General features: G+C 41.3%; 1 protein-coding gene across 1 annotated transcript in view; it reads right to left on the reverse strand.

Annotated features, from left to right (window-relative positions):
• LOC124593814 (calpain-11-like) overlaps positions 1 to 20,517 on the reverse strand; it is an 83,709-nt gene that overhangs the window by 24,171 nt on the left and 39,021 nt on the right. Inside the window, exon 5 of the mRNA XM_047132162.1 lies at positions 14,270 to 14,428. Within this exon, the coding sequence (XP_046988118.1) occupies positions 14,270 to 14,428 (159 nt within the window). The remainder of the gene's footprint in view (positions 1 to 14,269; positions 14,429 to 20,517) is intronic.

The following is a 20,517-nucleotide window of genomic DNA, read 5'->3' on the forward strand; positions in this document are numbered from 1 at the left end:
CACGCAGTATCGTATCCCCCATTTCATCTTCATCTACATCCTCTTCCATTTCCATAATATAGTCCTCAAGTACATCGCCCTTGTATAGACCCTCTATATACTCCTTCCACCTTTCTGCTTTCCCCTCTTTGCTTAGAACTGGGTTTCCATCTGAGCTCTTGATATTCATTGACATTGGACAAATATATTATACTAAAACTGACATGTGATTACATTTTCACACAATTTGGGTGCATATATCCTAAGAAATCAGTACCCAGAACCACCACCTCTGGCCGTAATAACGGCCTTGATGCGCCTGGGCATTGAGTCAAACAGAGCTTGGATGGCGTGTATAGGTACAGCTGCACATAGCTTTAACACAATACCACAGTTCATCAAGAGTAGTGACTGGTGTATTGTGGTGAGCCAGTTGCTCAGCCACCATTGACCAGATATTTTCAATTGGTGAGAGATCTGGAGAATGTGCTGGCCAAAGCAGCAGTCGAACATTTTCTGTATCCAGAAATGCTCGTACAGGACCTGCAACATGTGGTCGGGCATTATCCTGCTGAAATGTAGGGTTTTGCAGGGATCGCATGAAGGGTAGAGCCACGAATCGTAACACATCTGAAATGTAACATCCACTGTTCAAAGTGCCGTTAATGTGAACAAGAGGTGACGGAGACGTGTAACCAATGGCACCCCACACCATCATGCTGGGTGATACACCAGTATGGCGATGATGAATACACGCTTCCAATGTGCATTCACTGTGATGTCTCTAAACACGGATGCGATCATCATGATGCTGTAAATAGAACCTGGATTCATCCAAAAAAATGATGTTTTGCCATTCGTGCACCCAAGTTCGTCATTGAGTACACCATCGCAGGCACTCCTGTCTGTGATGCAGCGTCAAGGGTAACCATAGCCATGGTCTCCGAGCTGATAGTCCATGCTGCTGCAAAGTTGTTGAACTGTTCATGCAGATGGTTGTTGTCTTGCAAACGTCCCCATCTATTGACTCAGGGATCGAGACATGGCTGCACGATCCGTTACAACCATGCGGATAAGATGCCTGTCATCTCGACTGCTAGTGATATGAGGCTGCTGCGATCCAGCACGGCATTCCGTATTACCCTCCTGAACCCACCGATTTCATATTGTACTATCAGTCATTGGATCTCGACCAATGCAAGCAGCACTGTCGCGATGCGATAAATCACAATCGCGATAGGCTACAATCCGATCTTTATCAAAGTCGGAAATGTGATGGTACCCATTTCTCCTCCTTACATGAGGCATCACAACAAAGTTTCACCAGGCAACGCCAGTCAATTGCTGTTTGTGTATGAGTAATTGGTTGGAAACTTTCCTCGTGTCAGCACGTTGTAGGTGTTGTCACTGGCGCCAACCTTGTGTGGATGCTCTGAAAAGCTAATCCTTTGCATATCACAGCATCTTCTTCCTGTTGGTTAAATTTCATGACTTTAGCATGTCATCTTCGTGGTGTAGCAATTTCAATGGCCAGTAGTATATATCTTATGCAGTGTTATGCACCCACAGAACAAGCAGACACCCAAGAATAGGACAATTTCTATGGACAATTGGGAGAGGTTCTAGCCAGGATCAAACACAAAGATGTAAAAATCATGATGGGAGGCCTCAATGCCAAGATTGGTTGTGAAAATGAAGGGCTAGAGAAAGTTATGGGAAAACACAGTACTGGAGTCCAAAATGACAACAGCGAGCATTTTATTGATATGTGCCTTAACAACAGGCTGGTTATTGGAGGATCAGTGTTCTCACACAAACTCTGCCACAAAATAACATGGCTCTCACCAGATGGCAACACACAAAATCTGATCAATCATTTTGTAATTAGCCAGATGTGGAGGCATTCCCTTCTTGATGTCCGAAACAGAAGAGGTGCTGACTGCGGAAGTGACCACCATCTTGTAATAGATGAAGTATGGTTAAAGATTGCTGCTGCTGGTAATCAAGATGCAAACTGCATGCAGAAAAGATTCAATATTAGAAAACTTCAAAACAAGGACATTAGAAAAGAGTTTGTGCTAGAGTTGAAAAAATGTTACAGTCAGTTTGGAGGATCAAAGTGAGGAAGAGGCAAGTACACAAGTGGAGAGGAAATGGAATAAAATCAAGAAAAATTTCCTAAATTCCAGTGAGAAGGTATTAGGATTCCAGGACACCAGAAAGAAGCTATGGATATCTGATCATACGTGGCAGAAGATTGAAGAAAGAAGAGAAATACAGGCCTTGATCAACCAGTGTAGGGACAATGAAGAAAAACAGCACCTTAGGGCAAGGTACAATGAAGTTCATTGGCGAGTGAAGAGAAGTGCTAGATCTGATAGAAGAAATTGGGTAGAACAGCTTGCAGAAATTGCTCAAGAGGCAGCAGAAAGGGGCAATTTGAAAGAGCTATATAATATCACCAAACAGCTGTCCCAGAAAAGCTTTAGCGAAAGTAAGCCAGTGAAGTCAAAAGAGGGTGAACTGTTGACCAGCAGTGAGGAGCAGCTAAACCGATGCACAGAATGTGGTGTCACCGCCAGACACCACACTTGCTAGGTGGTAGCTTAAATCGGCCGCGGTCCATTTAGTACATGTTGGACCCGCGTGTCGCCACTGTGTGATCGCAGACCGAGCGCCACCACAAGGCAGGTCTCGAGATACGGAATAGCACTCGGCCCGGTTGCATGACGACTTTGCTAGCGACTACACTGACGAAGCCTTTCTCTCATTTGCCAAGAGACTGTTAGAATAGCCTTCAGCTAAGTCCAGGGCTACGACCTAGCAAGGCGCCATTAGCCTTACATAGTTTGATAGTTATCATATGAAATGTCTCATCAAGAATGCTGTATTCGCATCAAAGAATAAAAGATAAGTATTCGAGGAGCTGCATACTTTTCTTATGAGAATTCACTACTTATCCTGTTCCAGAATTCACGCCCGTCTGCGTTAGATAGCGTGCATTTCGGCCGCCTCTATCTACAAGGTGTTGGCACATTTACCAACACATCACAGAATATTTCAGTTGAGGTATTCAACATGACCCTAATCCATCAAGAAGAACAAGAGCAGGAGGGACTAGACCAATAGGAAACGCCTGCACTGTAAATCAGTACTCATCCTCCCAGCAAGAGTGAAATTATCAATGCTCTTAAAAGCTGCAAGAATAACAAGGCACCTGGTGTAGACAATGTGGTGGCAGAAATGCTCAAGGTAAACTATGGAGTTACAGCAGATATGTTACTGCCCCTGTTCCAAGAAATCTGGAACACAGAAACCATCTCGGAAGATTGGAGGAAGGGAATCCTTATCATGTTGCCCAAGAAAGGAGACCTGACAAAGTGCAACACACTTTCGTCAATACCCAGTAAAGTATTTTATAGATTGTTTTAAACTGTCTCAGAGTGCCCACAGGTAGTAAGCTCAGGAAAGAACAGGCTGGTTTCAGATAAAGCAGATCATGCACAGACCAAATCAACGCCTTGAGGATCACTATTGAGCAATCCATGGAACACTGCTCTCCTTTGTATCTGGCTTTTGTTGACTTTGAAAAAGCCTTTGACAGGGTGCAGTGTGAAGCCATCTGGAAAACAATACAGAGTTATGGAGCACCTCCAAAGATAATCAGTATCGTGAAGATGATGTACAGAGAATATATTTGTCAGGTGAAACATGATGGGAATCTCTCAGAACCATTCACCTTAAATTTTGGAGTAAGGCAGGGTTGTTTGCTTTCATCACTGCTGTTTTTGCTGACATTAGATGGCATCATGAAGAAGGTAACCAGGGAGAAAAGGAGAGGTATACAGTGAACTATATATGATAGCCTGGAGGACAACATCTGCCTTCTGTCCCACACTTTCAAGGATATGAGTGAGAAGCTTAAGGAATTGGAAACAGAAGCTCAGAGAGTTGGAGTAAAAATAAACACGGCTAATACTAAAGAGCTTAGGATGAACAGTAAAAGCAAGAATGCACTAGCTGTGAAAGAAGAGGGGGTGAAGAGCGTTTTTTATCTGGGAAGTATTGTTTCCAAAAATGGAGGGGTGATAGAAGACGTTGAAAGTAGGATCAAAAAGGCAAAAGGGGCCTTTGCCCAGCTGTGACCAGTTTGGACGTCTTGTGAAATGATGTTCAAGGTAAAGCTTAAAATCTTTGACTCAAATGTAAAATGTGTTCTCTTTTACAGGTGTGAGACGTGGAAGGTGACAGCACAAATTAAAACAAGAGTACAAACTTTCATTTCATCAATAAATATTTGAGGATGATTCTGGGATTATGCTGGCCAAATGTTATCTCAAACCAAGAACTATGACAACACACCCAACCATGGGAAGCCGAGATAAATGTAAAAGAAGGGAAATGAAGATGGATTAGACACACCCCGAGAAGAGGCCCCCAACATATTCCAAAGCAGGCCTTAGAATGGAACCCACAAGGAGCAAGGAGGACAGGCAGGCCGAGGTCAACTTGGTGCAGGACTGTTGTAGCTGAGGTGGCAGCCGTTGGCCAATCCTGGAGTAACATCAAGAAGATGGCAACAAACAGGGTCAGCTGGAGAGCTCTAATATGTGCCCTATGCTCCATATCAGAGTAAAAGGAATTAAATCAAGAAGTAAGTCAAATGACAGCATCACCTGCAAACAAAGAGAGCTTTCAGATTATCTCCTAAATCGTTTATGTAGATTAGGAACAGCAGAGGGCCTATAATGCTTCCGTGAGGAATCTCGGATGTCATTTCTGTCTTACTCATCAATTTTCTATTGATTACTATGTGCTGTGATCTTTGTGAGAGGAAATCTCAGATCCGGCAGCACGGCTGAAGTGATATTCAATAGGCACAAAATGTGATTAGAAGTCTCTTACAAGAAATAGTATCAAAAGTCTTCTGGAAATACAAAATTATTAAGGCTTTTGTCACCACTTGTTGAAACCTAGAAATGCGGAATCAATTTGAGATCCCCAGTCAATAGCACTCATTACTTAGTGTGAATAAAGAGCTAGTTGTATTTCACAAGAATGATATTTTCTGAGTCCATGCTGACTGTGTATCAATAGACCTTTGACATAATTCATAATGTTCAAACACAGTATATGTTCCAAACTCCTACTGCAAATAAACATTAGTGATATGGGCTTGTAATTCAGCTGATTACTCCTGCTTTCTTTCTTGAGTATTAGTGTGCCCTGTGCAAAATTTCAGTCTCTTGGTATGAATTTTTCATCTAGCAAGAGGTTGTATATGACTGCAAAGTACAGAGTTATTGTATCAGAATACAGAAGACTTGTCTTTACTAAGTGCTTCACTACACCGAGGATATATGCTTCTAAGCTACTTTTGTTGACTTGTCTTAGAATGTACAGTGAGGAAAGGCAAGCATGTATTTATAGCATCAGCAGGTTTAGAGAAGGCTTTTGACAATCCTGACTGAAATAAACTCTTTGACAATTTGAAAGCAGCAGCGATAAAATACAGGGAGCAAAATGTTATATGCAGCTTGTACAGACACCAGACAGAACTTATAAGAGTAAATGGACATGAAAGGGAAGCAGTAATTGAGATTAGAGTGAGACAGGGTTGTAGCTCATCCCTGGCTCTATTAAGACTGTTTCTTGAGCTAACAGGAAAGAAAAACTAAGATATTGTAACAGTCATGCACAAATATGCCAAAGCAAAAGTACAAATGTAAATTGTGTGTGTGTGTGTGTGTGTGTGTGTGTGTGTGTGTGTGTGTGTGTGTGTGTCTGAGGGCACACGAATGACCCATAAACTGGTGGTGACAAATAAATTGTAAAAGAAAGCAGCTCAGGTGGATCTTATTACAACAGTATACACATTTTACACAGTTTAAAAAAGATGCTGTTGGAGACGGCAAAGGGCACAGAAGATCAGTTGAACAGGTTGGAGAATGTCTTCAAAAGATGTTACAAGATGAAAAAAGTAAAACAAGAGTAATGGAATGTAGACTGACACACTAGGTAATGTTGAGGGAGTTAGATTATCCCATGAGACATTAAAAATAGTCTATGAGGTTAGGTACTTCTGCAGTGAAATAACTTAACAATGTCTAAAGTAAAGAGGATATAAAATGCAAATGCAATGGCAGGAAAATTCCTTCCAAAAGAGAGTTATAAAATTTGAGTGTTAGGTAGTCCTTCTGAAACTACTTGTCTGGAGTGTACAACAAGTGAAATATGGATGATAAACAATACAGAAAAGTAAAGGATAGAAGCTTAAGAAATGTAGAGCTACAGCACGATGCTGAAGATTATATGGTTAGATCGAATGACTAATGAAGAGTACTAAATGAATGGAATGGAAGAAATGAAGTTTATGGTAGAATGGTTTGATTGATGGGACGCATCGTGAGGCATCAAGAAATCATCAGTATGGTAATGGAGGCAAATGTGAGGAGTAAAGACTGTAGAGGGAGGCCGGAACTTGACAACAGTGATTATGTTCAATCAGCTGTAGAGTGCAGTAGTTATTTGGAGATGAAAAGGCTTGCACAGGATACACCAGCATGGTGAGCAGTGTCAAACCAGTCTTTTTACTGAAGACGACAGCAATAACTACTACTACTAGTACTATTACTCACAAAACCTATCTATGAGTGACACTCTGAAGGTATTGAGTAGGGCTGCATTCTGATGCACTTTTACCTTCCCAAGAAATGTGAATGATAGCAACAACAAATCTAATTGAATTGAGTTTCAACAATATGAAATAATATGAAATGATGGAAGGGTTTGTATCACCTTCAGATCTGTAGATTAAAAAGAAAAGAAAAAAAAAAGAACAGCTCCTTGAGTACATGCATCTTCTCATGTTTATTCTGTTTTGCATGTGCACTGTTTTTACATTGAAGGAAGAAATTTAAATATGAAACAAATTTTCTCGAAGGTGAATTTTCTTGCTTACACAGAAAACCTGTTTCATGTAAAGATAATTATTGAAAGGATGGCTAATGTTTCTACCAGCAGTACTCACATTACAGACCAGGTCACATTCTATTTGGGTTATTTCTTTTTTTAGAAGTGAAATAAACATTCCACATGTGTAATTTTGAATCTCTATAAGTGACTATGTCTGGTTACAACAATTATTGAACAACTACGTGGAGGAGGTATGTATTAAGGCAATTTATGGAAGTGGTTTGGGAAGTTGTATGTAAAGGATTGTTAGTGGCGCCAAAGTTAGTATCCATTTACTTGTGGAAGACACAAGAACTGAAGTTGAGGGTGGCAAAGCAAAAGCAGAAATGCTTAACCCTGTTTTCAAATGTTCCTTTACAAAAGAAAACTTGGGAGTATTGTCCCAGTATAATTCTTGTACCACCGAAAAAGTAAGTGAAATAAATATTAGTAATGTCAGTGGCATTGAGAAGTAGCTGAAATCGTTAAAATTGAACAAAGCTCCAGGGCTCAATGGCAACCCTGTCAGATTCTGTACTGAATTTGCAGCTCAGTTAGCACCTCCTTTTAACTATAATGTGTTGTAGATCCCTCAAACAAAACACTGTGCTGAGTAATTGAGAAAAAGCATGGGTCACTCCCATCCAATATCTGTAACATCCATTTGTTGTTGAATCTTAGAACATATTCTGAGCTGAAACATAATAAGGTATCTCATATGAAATGACCTCCCCATGCCAACCATAATAGATTCCAAAAACATCGATTGTGTGAAACCCAACTCGCACCTTTCACATGTGACACACTGAAAGCCTTGGCTCAAGGCAGTCAAGTAGTGCAGTATTCCTCAATATCTGAAAAGCATTTGACTCAGTCCCACATCTACACTTATTATAAAAAGTGTGATCATATGGAATATCAAGCGAAATTTGTGGCTGGACTTAGTATTTTTTGGTAGGGAGGATGTACCAAGTTTCTGGTTGGAGAGTCATAGACAGATGTAGTAGTTATTTTGGAAGCGCCCCAGGGAAGTATGTTGGCAGCCTTGCCATTTATGTGGTATATTAACGACATTGCAGATAATATTAATAGTACCCTCAGACCCGCTGCAGATAATACAGATATCTATAATAAAGTACTGTCTGAAATAAGCTGCATAAATATTGAGTCAGATTTTGATAAGAATTCAAAATGGTGCAAAGATGTGTAACATATTTTAAATGTTTAGGAATGTAAAATTGTGCACTTCATAAAATGAGAAAACATAGTATCGTATGATATATCAATGAGTCGGATCTCTCTCTTCACCACTACCATTCCCCGCAGTCCTACATTCTAAATGCTTCCCAAAAGTCCATAAACCCAACCACCCAGGATGCCCTATTGTGGCCAGGTGCTGTGCCCTGAGAATCTCTGCTCTTGTAAAACACCACCTTCAACCTATTACCCAGAACCTACCCTCCTACATAAAAGATACCAACTATTTCCTCCACTGACTCTCCACAGTTCCTGTCCCTTTACCACATGGTACGTTGCTCGTCACTATTGGTGCCACCTCCCTTTACACTAACATTCCTAATGTCCAAGGCCTTACTGCTATTGAACACTACTTTTCCCAACGCCCAACGGATTCCAAACCAACAACCTCCTTCCTAGTCACAATGACCAACAATATCCTCACCCACAATTACTTCTCTTTTGAAGGCATTACCTACAAACAAATCCGGGTACAGCTATGGGCACCCGCATGGCACCATCGTATGCCAACCTATTCATGGGCCATGTAGAGGAATCTTTCCTAAACATCTGAAACCCTAACCCCTAACCTGGTTCAGATTCATTGATGACACCTTTGCGATTTGGATTGAGGGTAAGTACAACTTCTCTACATTCCTCCAGAACCTCTTCAGCTTTTCCTCCATTCACTTCACCTGGTCCTTCTCAACTGAACAAGCCACCTTCCCAGATGTTGACCTCCACCTCAAAGATGGCTACATCTGTACCTCTGTCCATATCACTAATCAAACCCACTAAGCACCAGCAGTACCTCCACTTCCAACAGCTGCCACCTGTTCCATACCAAGAAGTCCCTTCCATACAGCCTAGCCACCCGTTGTCGTCGCATCTGTAGTGATGAGCGGTCCCTCTCGAAATATACTGAGGGTCTCACTGAAGCCTTTACAGACCATAATCATCATCCCAACCTTGTACAAAAACAGTCACCTGCCACCTCCCAAAGCCTCACCATCTGGCCACAGAGGAGAATTCCTCTCATAACTCAGTACCACCCAGGACATTCTCTGCCAGGGTTTCAACTACCTCTCGTCATGCCCTGAAATGGGAAACGTCCTGCCCATTATCCTTCCCGCCCCTCCCACAGTGATATTCTCCCATCCACTGAACCTACACGATATACCCATCTATCCCTACACAACCCCTTCTCCCAACCCCTTACCTCATGGCTCATACCCCTGTAATATGCAAGACGTGTCCCACACATCCACCTCCCCCCCTCCCACCACCACCACCACCTACCCCAGTCTGGTCACAAACATCACCTGTCCCATCAAAGGCAGGGCTACCTGTGAAACCAGTCACATGACCTACAAGCTAAGGTGCAACCACTGTGTTGCAAAGGTGCAACCACTGTGTTGTATTCTATGTGGGCAAGACAACCAACAAGCTGTCTGTCTGCGTGAATGGCCACAGGCAAATTGTGGCCATGAAACAACTGGACCACCCTGTTACAGAGCATACCACCCAACACGACATCCTTCATTTCAATGACTGCTTCACAAACTGTGCCATATGGATCCTTCCCACCAACACCAGCATTTTTTGAAATGCAAAGGTGGGAACTCTCCCTGCAAAATATCCTACATTCCCGTAACCCTCCTGGCTTCAACCTTCGTTAGTCATCGCCCTCACTCATCTAGCCCCTAAAACCTAGTCTTTTTACTTCTCTCCTTTTCCACTACTCCCCCCCCCCCCCCCCCCCCCCAAATCTCTCTCCCCTGCCTTTCTAACCTCCCGACTGCACCGAGCTGCCCTATCCTCTCCCCACCTCACCCCTGCATGCTCTCCAGCAGCACATCACCAGCACATCACCATCCCCCACCCCTACCCTGCTATCCCTCCCCACTCCAGCCTCCTCCTTACCCCCACCCAGTTGCCTCTCCCATCATACACTGCTGCTGCTGTTACTTGTAGCAGGGCTTCAGCTGCCAGAGACTATGGTCATGCGTGTGTTTGCGTGAGTGTGTGTCGTCTATTTTTGACAAAGGCCTTGTTGGCCGAAAGCTTTTGTGACATTCTTTTTGTTGTGCCTTTCTGTGACTCAGTATCTCCTCTATATCATGAGTAGCATCTATCCTTTCCATAATATTGTTACAATGTTCATATAGGCTCAGTCATGGTTAAAGCAGGTGGTGACTCAAGTTTATTGGTAGAATACTGGTGAAATTTAATCAGTCTACAAAGGAGATTGCTGACAAATCACTCATGTGACCCAACCTAGAATCTTGCTAAAGTGTGTGGGATCCACACCAAACAGGACTAACAGGAGATATTGAACATACACAGAGAAAGGCAGCATGAACTGTCATGGGAGAGAGTTACGGAGATGCTGAAGAAGCTGGACTGGCAGACTCTTGAAGACAGACATAAACTATCGAGAGAAAGACTACTTATAAAGCTTTAAGAACTGGCTTTAAATGATGGCTCAAAGGATATACTACAACAGCCTACTTATTGGTCCCACAGGGATCACGAGGACAAGATTATATTAATTCAGCACACACGGAGCCATTTAAACAATAGTTTTTCCCTGCACTCCATATGTAAATGGAATGGGAAGAAATCCTGATAACTTTTACAGTGGGATGCACCCTCTGCCATGTACTTCACAGTCATATGCAGAATACAGATTTAGATTCATCATTGGATAATATGAGCACAAGAATGCTTCTACAATTGTCTGGATTTTTTACAGGTATGTTGCCTTTGATTTCAAGTGAATGTACCTAAATTTTAATATTCTGGTTATTCAGTAGATGGTTATAAGCAGGATATACACTCAGTTGCTTTGTCATTCATGATAGCATCTTTAGGCTACACATAAATGAAGCATTAACATTTTGATGTAGATTTGTATGAAATCCAGAAGATTTAGTGAGTGTGTTAGTGCCATATTGGGTGGACGCACACTGGGTAATGAACTAGCTAGAAAGGTACCTGCACCAGGGAGACCCCTAGTGGCAACCACATGAACCATCAACTTACAACAGGTGCCAGGTAAACTTCAGTGTAACTCATTGTCGAAGGGATGAGCGATGACCTAAGTACCCAACAGCAGAGGAATATAGTGCAGTGTCACAAGGTCAAGTGATCGCACGAACATAAATAGGTGCCTGTCACTGCAGTGCTATTTACCGCAATCTGCGCACCACATACTGGATGTAGCTTGTGCCCCCAGATGCTGTGACGGCTGCAGGAGGTTTGGCAGTAAACAGCCCAGTGAATCTTCTGTTTACAAACAACCTCAGGAGGTGAAGCGAAGCACATCCGTGAGTGTTGTGGCTGAATAGGCAGGGGCCCAGTCCTGCATATACTTCAATTATCATCTTAGAAAACATACCCATTGTCAAAATGTTGACTGTAAAAGTGGACAACATGTTGAAGGATGCTCTCCTGGTAGTGCACCTTACTCAAATTACTGTTGATAGCAATGAGAGGCATCTGACATCCATACATAGTGCCAGTTCAAGAAGAGAAACTGACTAATCAATCCAAAATAGTTTTGTATCAGTGTACACTCCACTGCAGAGTGAAAAATTCATTCTGGAAACATCCTCTAGGCTGTGACTAAGCCATGTCTGTGCAATATCTTGTCTTCCACAAGCACTGGTCCAGCAAGCTTTGCAGGAGAACTGCTGTGAAGTCTGAAAGGTAGGAGATGAGGTTCTAGCAGAAGTTTAGCTGTGAGGTCAGGTCATGAGGGCATACTTGGGTAATTCAGTCAGTAGAGCATGTGCCCATAAAAAGCACAGATCCTGAGTTTGACTCTCAGTCCAGCACACAGTTTTAATCAGCCAGGAAGTTTCACCTCTGATCCAAGTTCCATTCTGGTTGTTCCTTTGCCACCTTCTTCGCACAGCATGATGATTTTTTTTAATTGACCATCTAGAGGCCAAACTGATCATGTGGAGATCGTTGCATACAATCCTGGTTGGCTCTTTGAGGCCTATTAATACGAGGGCTATCCACAAAGTACATTACGTTTTGGAATTAAAAATAAATAAAGTATTGGAATTTTTTTTATTATATACAGATGAAAGCCACACTTAAATACTACTTTTCTACATAGTTGCCATTTAAATTAAGGCACTTATCGTAGCGATGGACGAGCTTGGAAATTCCTTCGTCGTAAAATTCGGCCGCCTGCGCCTTCAACCACGTGGTTACCTCTTCTTGATGCTGTGCGTCGTCATCAAAACGCTGCATAGCCAACCACTTCTTCATTGCTGGGAATAAGTGGAAGTCGCTTGGTGCCAGGTCGGGACTGTACGGCGGATGAGGAAACAACTCCCACTTAAAAGATTCGAGAACTTCACGAGTGGCATTTGCCGTGTGGGCCCGGGCGTTGTCGTGAATCAGCAAGATCTTTGAGCCCAACTTTCCCCTGCGCTTGTTTTGTATTGCTCTTCTGAGGTTGTGCAGAGTTTGGCAATACCTTTGAGAGTTTATTGTAGTGCCTCTTTCCAGGAAATCCACAAAAATCACACCTTTTCTGTCTCAAAAGACAGTCGCCACGTGGTTGAAGGCGCAGGCAGCCGAATTTTACGACGAAGGAATTTCCAAGCTCGTCCATCGCTACGGTAAGTGCCTTAATTTAAATGGCAACTATGTAGAAAAGTAGTATTTAAGTGTGGCTTTCATCTGTATAAAATAAAAAAAATTTCCAATACTTTATTTATTTTTAATTCCAAAACGTAATGTACTTTGTGGATAGCCCTCGTAGATTGAGCAATGTGGGTGAGTCAGATTATACAGTTCATGATTGGACAGACAGTGTGCTCTGTTGATCTGCACTGGGAATGCAGGTTTACTTTTAACCCTGTTACATAGGTGTGACTGTATGTAGCGATTTCCTGTGGTTAAAACAGTATTTAGAAAGATGTTACTGATAAAAAACCAAGTCTGCAAGTTTAAGGATAGTTCAAAACAGAGAGAGAGAATTTTATGAGAGTACATTGCTTTTCAGTGGAGAATGGAAGCTTTTTGATAGCTGAATTATTCATTTTCATGTTATTAAATTTTAACCAGTGTGTCCCACATGAACATTTTGTGAGTGCTGACCTGATAACTATGCTGTGGAAGTCCCTTAATTTAAACCATCAGCACCAGCACTGATCGTTCACACAACTTGTAGGGGATTTCTGTGAGAAGTAAGGTTTTAAGAAAACGGAAAATTTCAACATGACTCTCTTATAAAAACTGTAATGGAAAGTTCCAAGTAAGATGTAGATAATGGAAGGAGTTACGGTAAAAATTCATATAATATAATACAATATGAAAGGATTGATTGCTACTTATCACATTGAAAAGGTGTTAGTGACAGATAGCCACATTAAAAAAAAAAAAAAGATTGCTGGATATTATTAGCTAGATGTCAGTTATCAATGTGCCTGTCGGCCTCTCAGCACTTCCCTCCACGTGACACATAACAATCAATCCTTTTCATATAAGTGTGTGTGTGTGTGTGTGTGGGGGGGGGGGGGGGGGGGGGGGGACTCTGAAGAACAGTTCAACTGAAAGCTAGCAATGTTTCCAGATTTGTTTTCTTGCCTGCCCATAACAAATTGCCCAACTGCATGGTAAATTGTTACAGTTACTCCTTCCATTATTTATAACAAAAGTAATTTGTGTGGTACAAAATCTCTTGGTGTTACGATTTTCTTGTGTTTAGTTAAGAGATGGGATATGTTCACAACGACTTACTGGTGTGTGCTGTCATCTCACATATTGCAACATACAGAGCAAGATGAGCTAACTTATCAAATCTGGTTACCAGATTAATTTTCTTCATTCTAGCATTGCAAACAAAATTAAGACTATATTTATTTTATGTAATAATGTAATACACTAAACAAAAAATTTTCCTCATTTTTGTTTGTCATTCTCATCCAGGAATTCCGTTATTGTGAAACTTTTACTTTACTATTAGAGAATAAATTGGTATGTCCATATGTAGAAAGTAATAGAGAGAACATTTTTCTATAAATGTTTTTGGCTATGTCATACACAGCAGGAAGTCACAAAAGTAGTTGAATCTTACTTTGCAAATGCTTTTTCAAGCAGAGGGCACCAATACTGTTGATCTTGTCCTGATCTGGCATAGATGAGATTCCAATTTCCAGTGATTTCATCTTGTTGTGCTGGAAGACGATCATCTATTACTACATCAACCCATAAACCTTCATCTTCCTGCCAAAACCTGTCAACAGAATATGAAAGCACTACTGTGTTATCAGGAGAAAGAAAACTGGCATTCTACGGATCGGAGCATGGAATGTCAGATCCCTTAATCGGGCAGGTAGGTTAGAAAATTTAAAAAGGGAAATGGATAGGTTAAAGTTAAATATAGTGGGAATTAGCGAAGTTTGGTGGCAGGAGGCACAAAACTTTTGGTCAGGTGAATACAGGGTTATAAATACAAAATCAAATAGGAGTAATGCCGGAGTAGGTTTAATAATGAATAAAAAAATAGGATTGCAGGTAAGATACTACAAACAGCATAGTGAACGCATTATTGTGGCCAAGATAGACATGAAGCCCACACCTACTTCAGTAGTACAAGTTTATATGCCAACTAGCTCTGCAGATGATCAAGAAATTGATGAAATGTATGATGAGATAAAAGAAATTATTCAGGTAGTGAAGCGAGATGAAAATTTATTAGTCATGGGTGACTGGAATTTGAGAGCAGGAAAAGGGAGAGAAGGAAACATAGTAGGTGAATATGGATTGGGGGGAAGAAATGAAAGAGGAAGCCGTCTGGTAGAATTTTGCACAGAGCATAACTTAACCATAACTAACACTTGGTTCAAGAATCATAAAAGAAGGTTGTATACATGGAAGAATCCTGGAGATACTAGAAGGTATCAGATAGATTATATAATGGTAAGACAGAGATTTAGGAACCAGGTTTTAAACTGTAAGACATTTCCAGGGGCAGATGTGGACTCTGACCACAATCTATTGATTATGAACTGTAGATTAAAACTGAAGAAACTGCAAAAAGGTGGGAATTTAAGGAGATGGGACCTGGATAAACTGACTAAACCAGAGGTTGTACGTAGTTTCAGGGAGAGCATAAGAGAACAATTGACAGAAATGGGGGAAAGAAATACAGTAGAAGAAGAATGGGTAGCTCTGAGGGATGAAGTAGTGAAGGCAGCAGAGGATCAAGTAGGTAAAAAGATGAGGGCTAGTAGAAATCCTTGGGTAACAGAAGAAATATTGAATTTAATTGATGAAACGAGAAAATAAAAAATGCAGTAAATGAAGCAGGCAAAAAGGAATACAAACATCTCAAAAATGAGATCGACAGGAAGTGCAAAATGGCTAACAGGGATGGCTAGAGGACAAATGTAAGGATGTAGAGGCTTATCTCACTAGGGGTAAGATAGGTACTGCCTACAGGAAAATTAAAGAGACCTTTGGAGAAAAGAGAACCACTTGTATGAATATCAGAGCTCAGATGGAAACATTGTTCTAAGCAAAGAAGGGAAAGCAGAAGGGTGGAAGGAGTATATAGAGGGTCTATGCAAGGGTGATGTACTTGAGGACAATATTATGGAAATGGAAGAGGATGTAGATGAAGATGAAATGGGGGATACGATAGTGCGTGAAGAGTTTGACAGAGCACTGAAAGACCTGAGTCGAAACAAGGCCCCAGGAGTAGAAAACATTCCATTAGAATTACTGACGACCTTGGGAGAGCCAGTCCTGACAAAACTCTACCATCTGGTGAGCAAGATGTATGAGACAGGCAAAATACCCTCAGACTTCAAGAAGAATATAATAATTCCAATCCCAAAGAAAGTAGGTGTTGACAGATGTGAAAATTACCGAACTATCAGTTTAATAAGTCACAGCTGCAAGATACTAACGCAAATTCTTTACAGACGAATGGAAAAACTGGTAGAAGCTGACCTCAGGGAAGATCAGTTTGGATTCCATAGAAATGTTGGAACACGTGAGGTAATACTGACCTTACGACTTATCTTAGAAGAAGGATTAAGGAAAGGCAAACCTATGTTTCTAGCATTTGTAGACTTAGAGAAAGCTTTTGACAATGTTGGCTGGAATACTCTCTTTCAAATTCTAAAGGTAGCAGGGGTAAAATACAGGGAGCGAAAGGCTATTTACAATTTGTACAGAAACCAGATGGCAGTTATAAGAGTTGAGGGGCATGAAAGGGATCCAGTGGGTGGGAAGGGAGTGAGACAGGGTTGTAGCCTCTCCCCGATGTTATTCAATCTGTATATTGAGCAAGCAGTAAAGGAAACAAAAGAAAAATTCAGAGTAGGTATTAAAATCCATGGAAAAGAAATAAAAACTTTGAGGTTCACCGATGGCATTGTAATTCTGTCAGAGACAGCAAAGGACCTGGAAGAGCAGCTGAACGGAATGGACAGTGTCTTGAAAGGAGGATATAAGATGAACTTCAACAAAAGCAAAATGAGGATAATGGAATGTAGTCGAATAAAGTCGGGTGATGCTGAGGGAATTAGATTAGGAAATGAGACACTTAAAGTAGTAAAGGAGTTTTGCTATTTGAGGAGCAAAATAACTAATGATGGTCGAAGTAGAGAGGATATAAAATGTAGACTGTCAATGGCAAGGAAAGCGTTTCTGAAGAAGAGAAATTTGTTAATATCGATTATAGATTTAAGTGTCAGGAAGTCGTTTCTGAAAGTATTTGTATGGAGTGTAGCCATGTATGGAAGTGAAACATGGACGATAAATAGTTTAGACAAGAAGAGAATAGAAGCTTTCGAAATGTGGTGCTACAGAAGAATGCTGAAGATTAGATGGGTAGATCACATAACTAATGAGGAGGTATTGAATAGAATTGGAGAAGAAGAGTAGTTTATGGCACAACTTGACAAGAAGAAGGGATCGGTGGGTAGGGGACATTCTGAGGCATCAAGGGATCACAAATTTAGCATTGGAGGGCAGCGTGGAGGGTAAAAATTGTAGAGGGAGACCAAGAGATGAATACACTAAGCAGATTCAGAAGGATGTAGGTTGCAGTAAGTACTGGGAGATGAAGAAGCTTGCACAGGATAGAGTAGCATGGAGAGTTGCATCAAACCAGTCTCAGGACTGAAGACCACAACAACAACAACAACAACAACAACTGTGTTACAATAGAAGAAATGGCCCAAATAAACCAAGTGGTTTTCTTGGTCCAAGGGAGTGAGATGAATATGGAAAAAGTGGGCACAAGGGTTGGTGAGAGATAGGGAGGGGAAGCATATCAAGCAAATAGAATAGGAATGGGAGAGCAGACTGTATGTCCAAGTACAGGCTTGGAAAGACAGAGGCAGGAGGAATGGATCAGAAAGAGGGAGACAGTTAAGTAAACAATCTGGAGGGTACACAACTTATAAACAGAAAAGGGATAGAGACAAGAGGTGTCTGTGTAAGAAGTTTGGGGTGGGGGGTGCAGGGAAGGAATGAAGAGAATGGGCAGAAACAACTTGATATCGAGGCAAGGAGGAGTGCAGGAGTGACAATGTTTAGGTGAACGGTAGGAAACTTCTCCGCTTGAATAGCTGTTTCCCTTTGTACACAAAAAGGTGTCTGTCTGTACAGTATAACCATCCATCAATGGGCTGTCTAAAGTGACATTCAGCCACTTTTCCAATATCATGAGAGACATCACAGACAGGCACTATCTGCCCATACCAGATCCCCAAACAGATACACCACACTATATGCTTCCAAGTACAAACTGTTACTTAATGTCATTTATGTTCTCCAAAAGGAAAGTACACTATGCAACAATAGTGATTTTTGTGGAAATAATCAAATAAAAAATTCCGTTGTTAGTTTTCATGTTATGCTGAAGGCTTAATACAATTATTTCATGATCAACATAAAAACTACTGGTTATTGTTCATGCACAGTATTGAATTTTATTATTTACACTTTATGTGATACAGTTTGTTTATTATTGTAGTACTTTCTCCAACAACAGCAAATAAAAAAACTAACTAACTCCTCCCAAACAGGCCACGAAGGCCTAACCGCCAGGCCGCCGTGTTATTCTCAGCCCATAGGCGTCACTGGATGCGGAAATGGAGGGTTATGTGGTCAGTACACAACTCTTCTGGCCGTATGTCAGTTTCCGAGACCAGAGGCACTCCTTTTCAATCAAATAGCTCCTCAGTTTGCCTCACAAGGGCTGAGTGCAACCCACTTGCCAACAGCGCTCAGCAGACCTGATGGTCACCCATCCAGGTGCTAGCCCAGCCCAACAGCGCTTAACTTTGGTGATCTGACAGGAACTGGTGTTACCACTTCAGCAAGGCTGTTGGCAACAATAGCGAATAATGGGCAGCAAAAATGTTATTGGAAATAAACTGAATTAGACTCTTCCAAGTAACGTTGGGTATTACTGGCACATACCAGTTGTTTTTGTTGAAGGCATGGCACTCAGATGACAAGAGGTTTTGGAATTTAAACGGTTTTTATAAAGATGATGTGACTTACCAAACGAAAGCGTTGGTATGTTGATAGACACACAAATAAACACAAACACAGAGTATAAGGGAAACATTCCACGTGGGAAAAATATATCTAAAAACAAAGATGATGTGACTTACCAAACGAAAGCGCTGGCAGGTTGATAGACAGACAAACAAACACAAACATACACACAAAATTCAAGCTTTCGCAACCAACGGTTGCTTCATCAGGAAAGAGGGAAGGAGAGGGAAAGACGAAAGTATGTGGGTTTTAAGGGAGAGGGTAAGGAGTCACTCCAATCCCGGGAGCGGAAAGACTTACCTTAGGGGGAAAAAGGACAGGTATACACTCGCGCGCGCGCGCCCACACACACACACACACACACACACACATATCCCAGGGATATGTGTGTGTATCCCCTTCTCCCTTAAAACCCACATCCTTTCGTCTTTCTCTCTCCTTCCCTCTTTCCTGATGAAGCAACTGTCTGTTGCGAAAGCTTGAGTTTTGTGTGTATGTTTGTGTTTGTTTGTGTGTCTATCGACCTGCCAGCGCTTTTGTTTGGTAAGTCCCATCATCTTTGTTTTTAGATATATTTTTCCCACGTGGAATGTTTCCCTTATACTCTGTGTTTGTGTTTATTTGTGTGTCTATCAACATACCAACGCTTTCGTTTGGTAAGTCACATCATCTTTATAAAAACCATTTAAATTCCAAAACCTCTTGTCATCTGAGTGCCATGCCTTCAACAAAAACAACTGGTATGTGCCAGTAATACCCAACGTTACTTGGAAGAGTGTAATTCAGTTTATTTCCAATAACATTTTTGCTGCCCATATATATATATATATATATATATATATATATATATATATATATATATATATATATATATAGGGAGAGGGAAAAGACGAAGGGATGTTTTTTTATATATATATATATAAACATCCCTTCGTCTTTTCCCTCTCCTTCCCTCTTTCCTGATGAAGCAGCCGTTGGTTGCGAAAGCTAGAATTTTGTGTGTGTGTTTGTGTTTGTTTGTGTGTCTATCGACCTGCCAGCGCTTTTGTTTGGTAAGTCTCATCAAGCTTTCGCAACAAACTGTTGCCTCATCAGGAAAGAGGAAAGGAGAGGGAAAGACGAAAGGAAGTGGGTTTTAAGGGAGAGGGTAAGGAGTCATTCCAATCCCGGGAGCGGAAAGACTTACCTTAGGGGGGCAAAAAGGACGGGTATACACTCGCACACACACACATATCTCTGCCCAAACTCTTTGTCTTTAAATATGTCTGCTTGTGTCTGTATATGTGTGGATGGATATGTGTGTGTGTGCAAGTGTATACCCGTCCTTTTTTCCCCCTAAGGTAAGTCTTTCCGCTCCCGGGATTGGAATGACTCCTTACCCTCTCCCTTAAAACCCACTTCCTTTCGTATTTCCCTCCCCTTCCCTCTTTCCTGATGAGGCAACAGTTTGTTGCAAAAGCTTGAATTTTGTGTGTATGTATGTGTCTGTTTGTGTTTCTATCGACCTGCCAGCGCTTTCGTATGGTAAGTCACATCATCTTTCCAGTGCCTGTGTCATGTGAGTGAGAACTTCTGCATTAATAGTTTGATTTGAGGATATCTGGGTAGATTCCAGAAGAAGCATATTATTACTGCCAAAGACTTCAGTAATTCTAAATACATTAATTATTACGTCTCACAGATATGTCCATGTTTGAATCTGGAAGAGCACAGATAACCCATTTCAGTTTAGATGAAGTTATTTCAGTGCTCCATCATCCCACATCATGCTGGAAGCTAAAATGTCATAATAAACCACAGTTT

Source organism: Schistocerca americana, chromosome 2, assembly GCF_021461395.2.
Source record: "Schistocerca americana isolate TAMUIC-IGC-003095 chromosome 2, iqSchAmer2.1, whole genome shotgun sequence".
Lineage (NCBI taxonomy): Eukaryota > Metazoa > Arthropoda > Insecta > Orthoptera > Acrididae > Schistocerca > Schistocerca americana.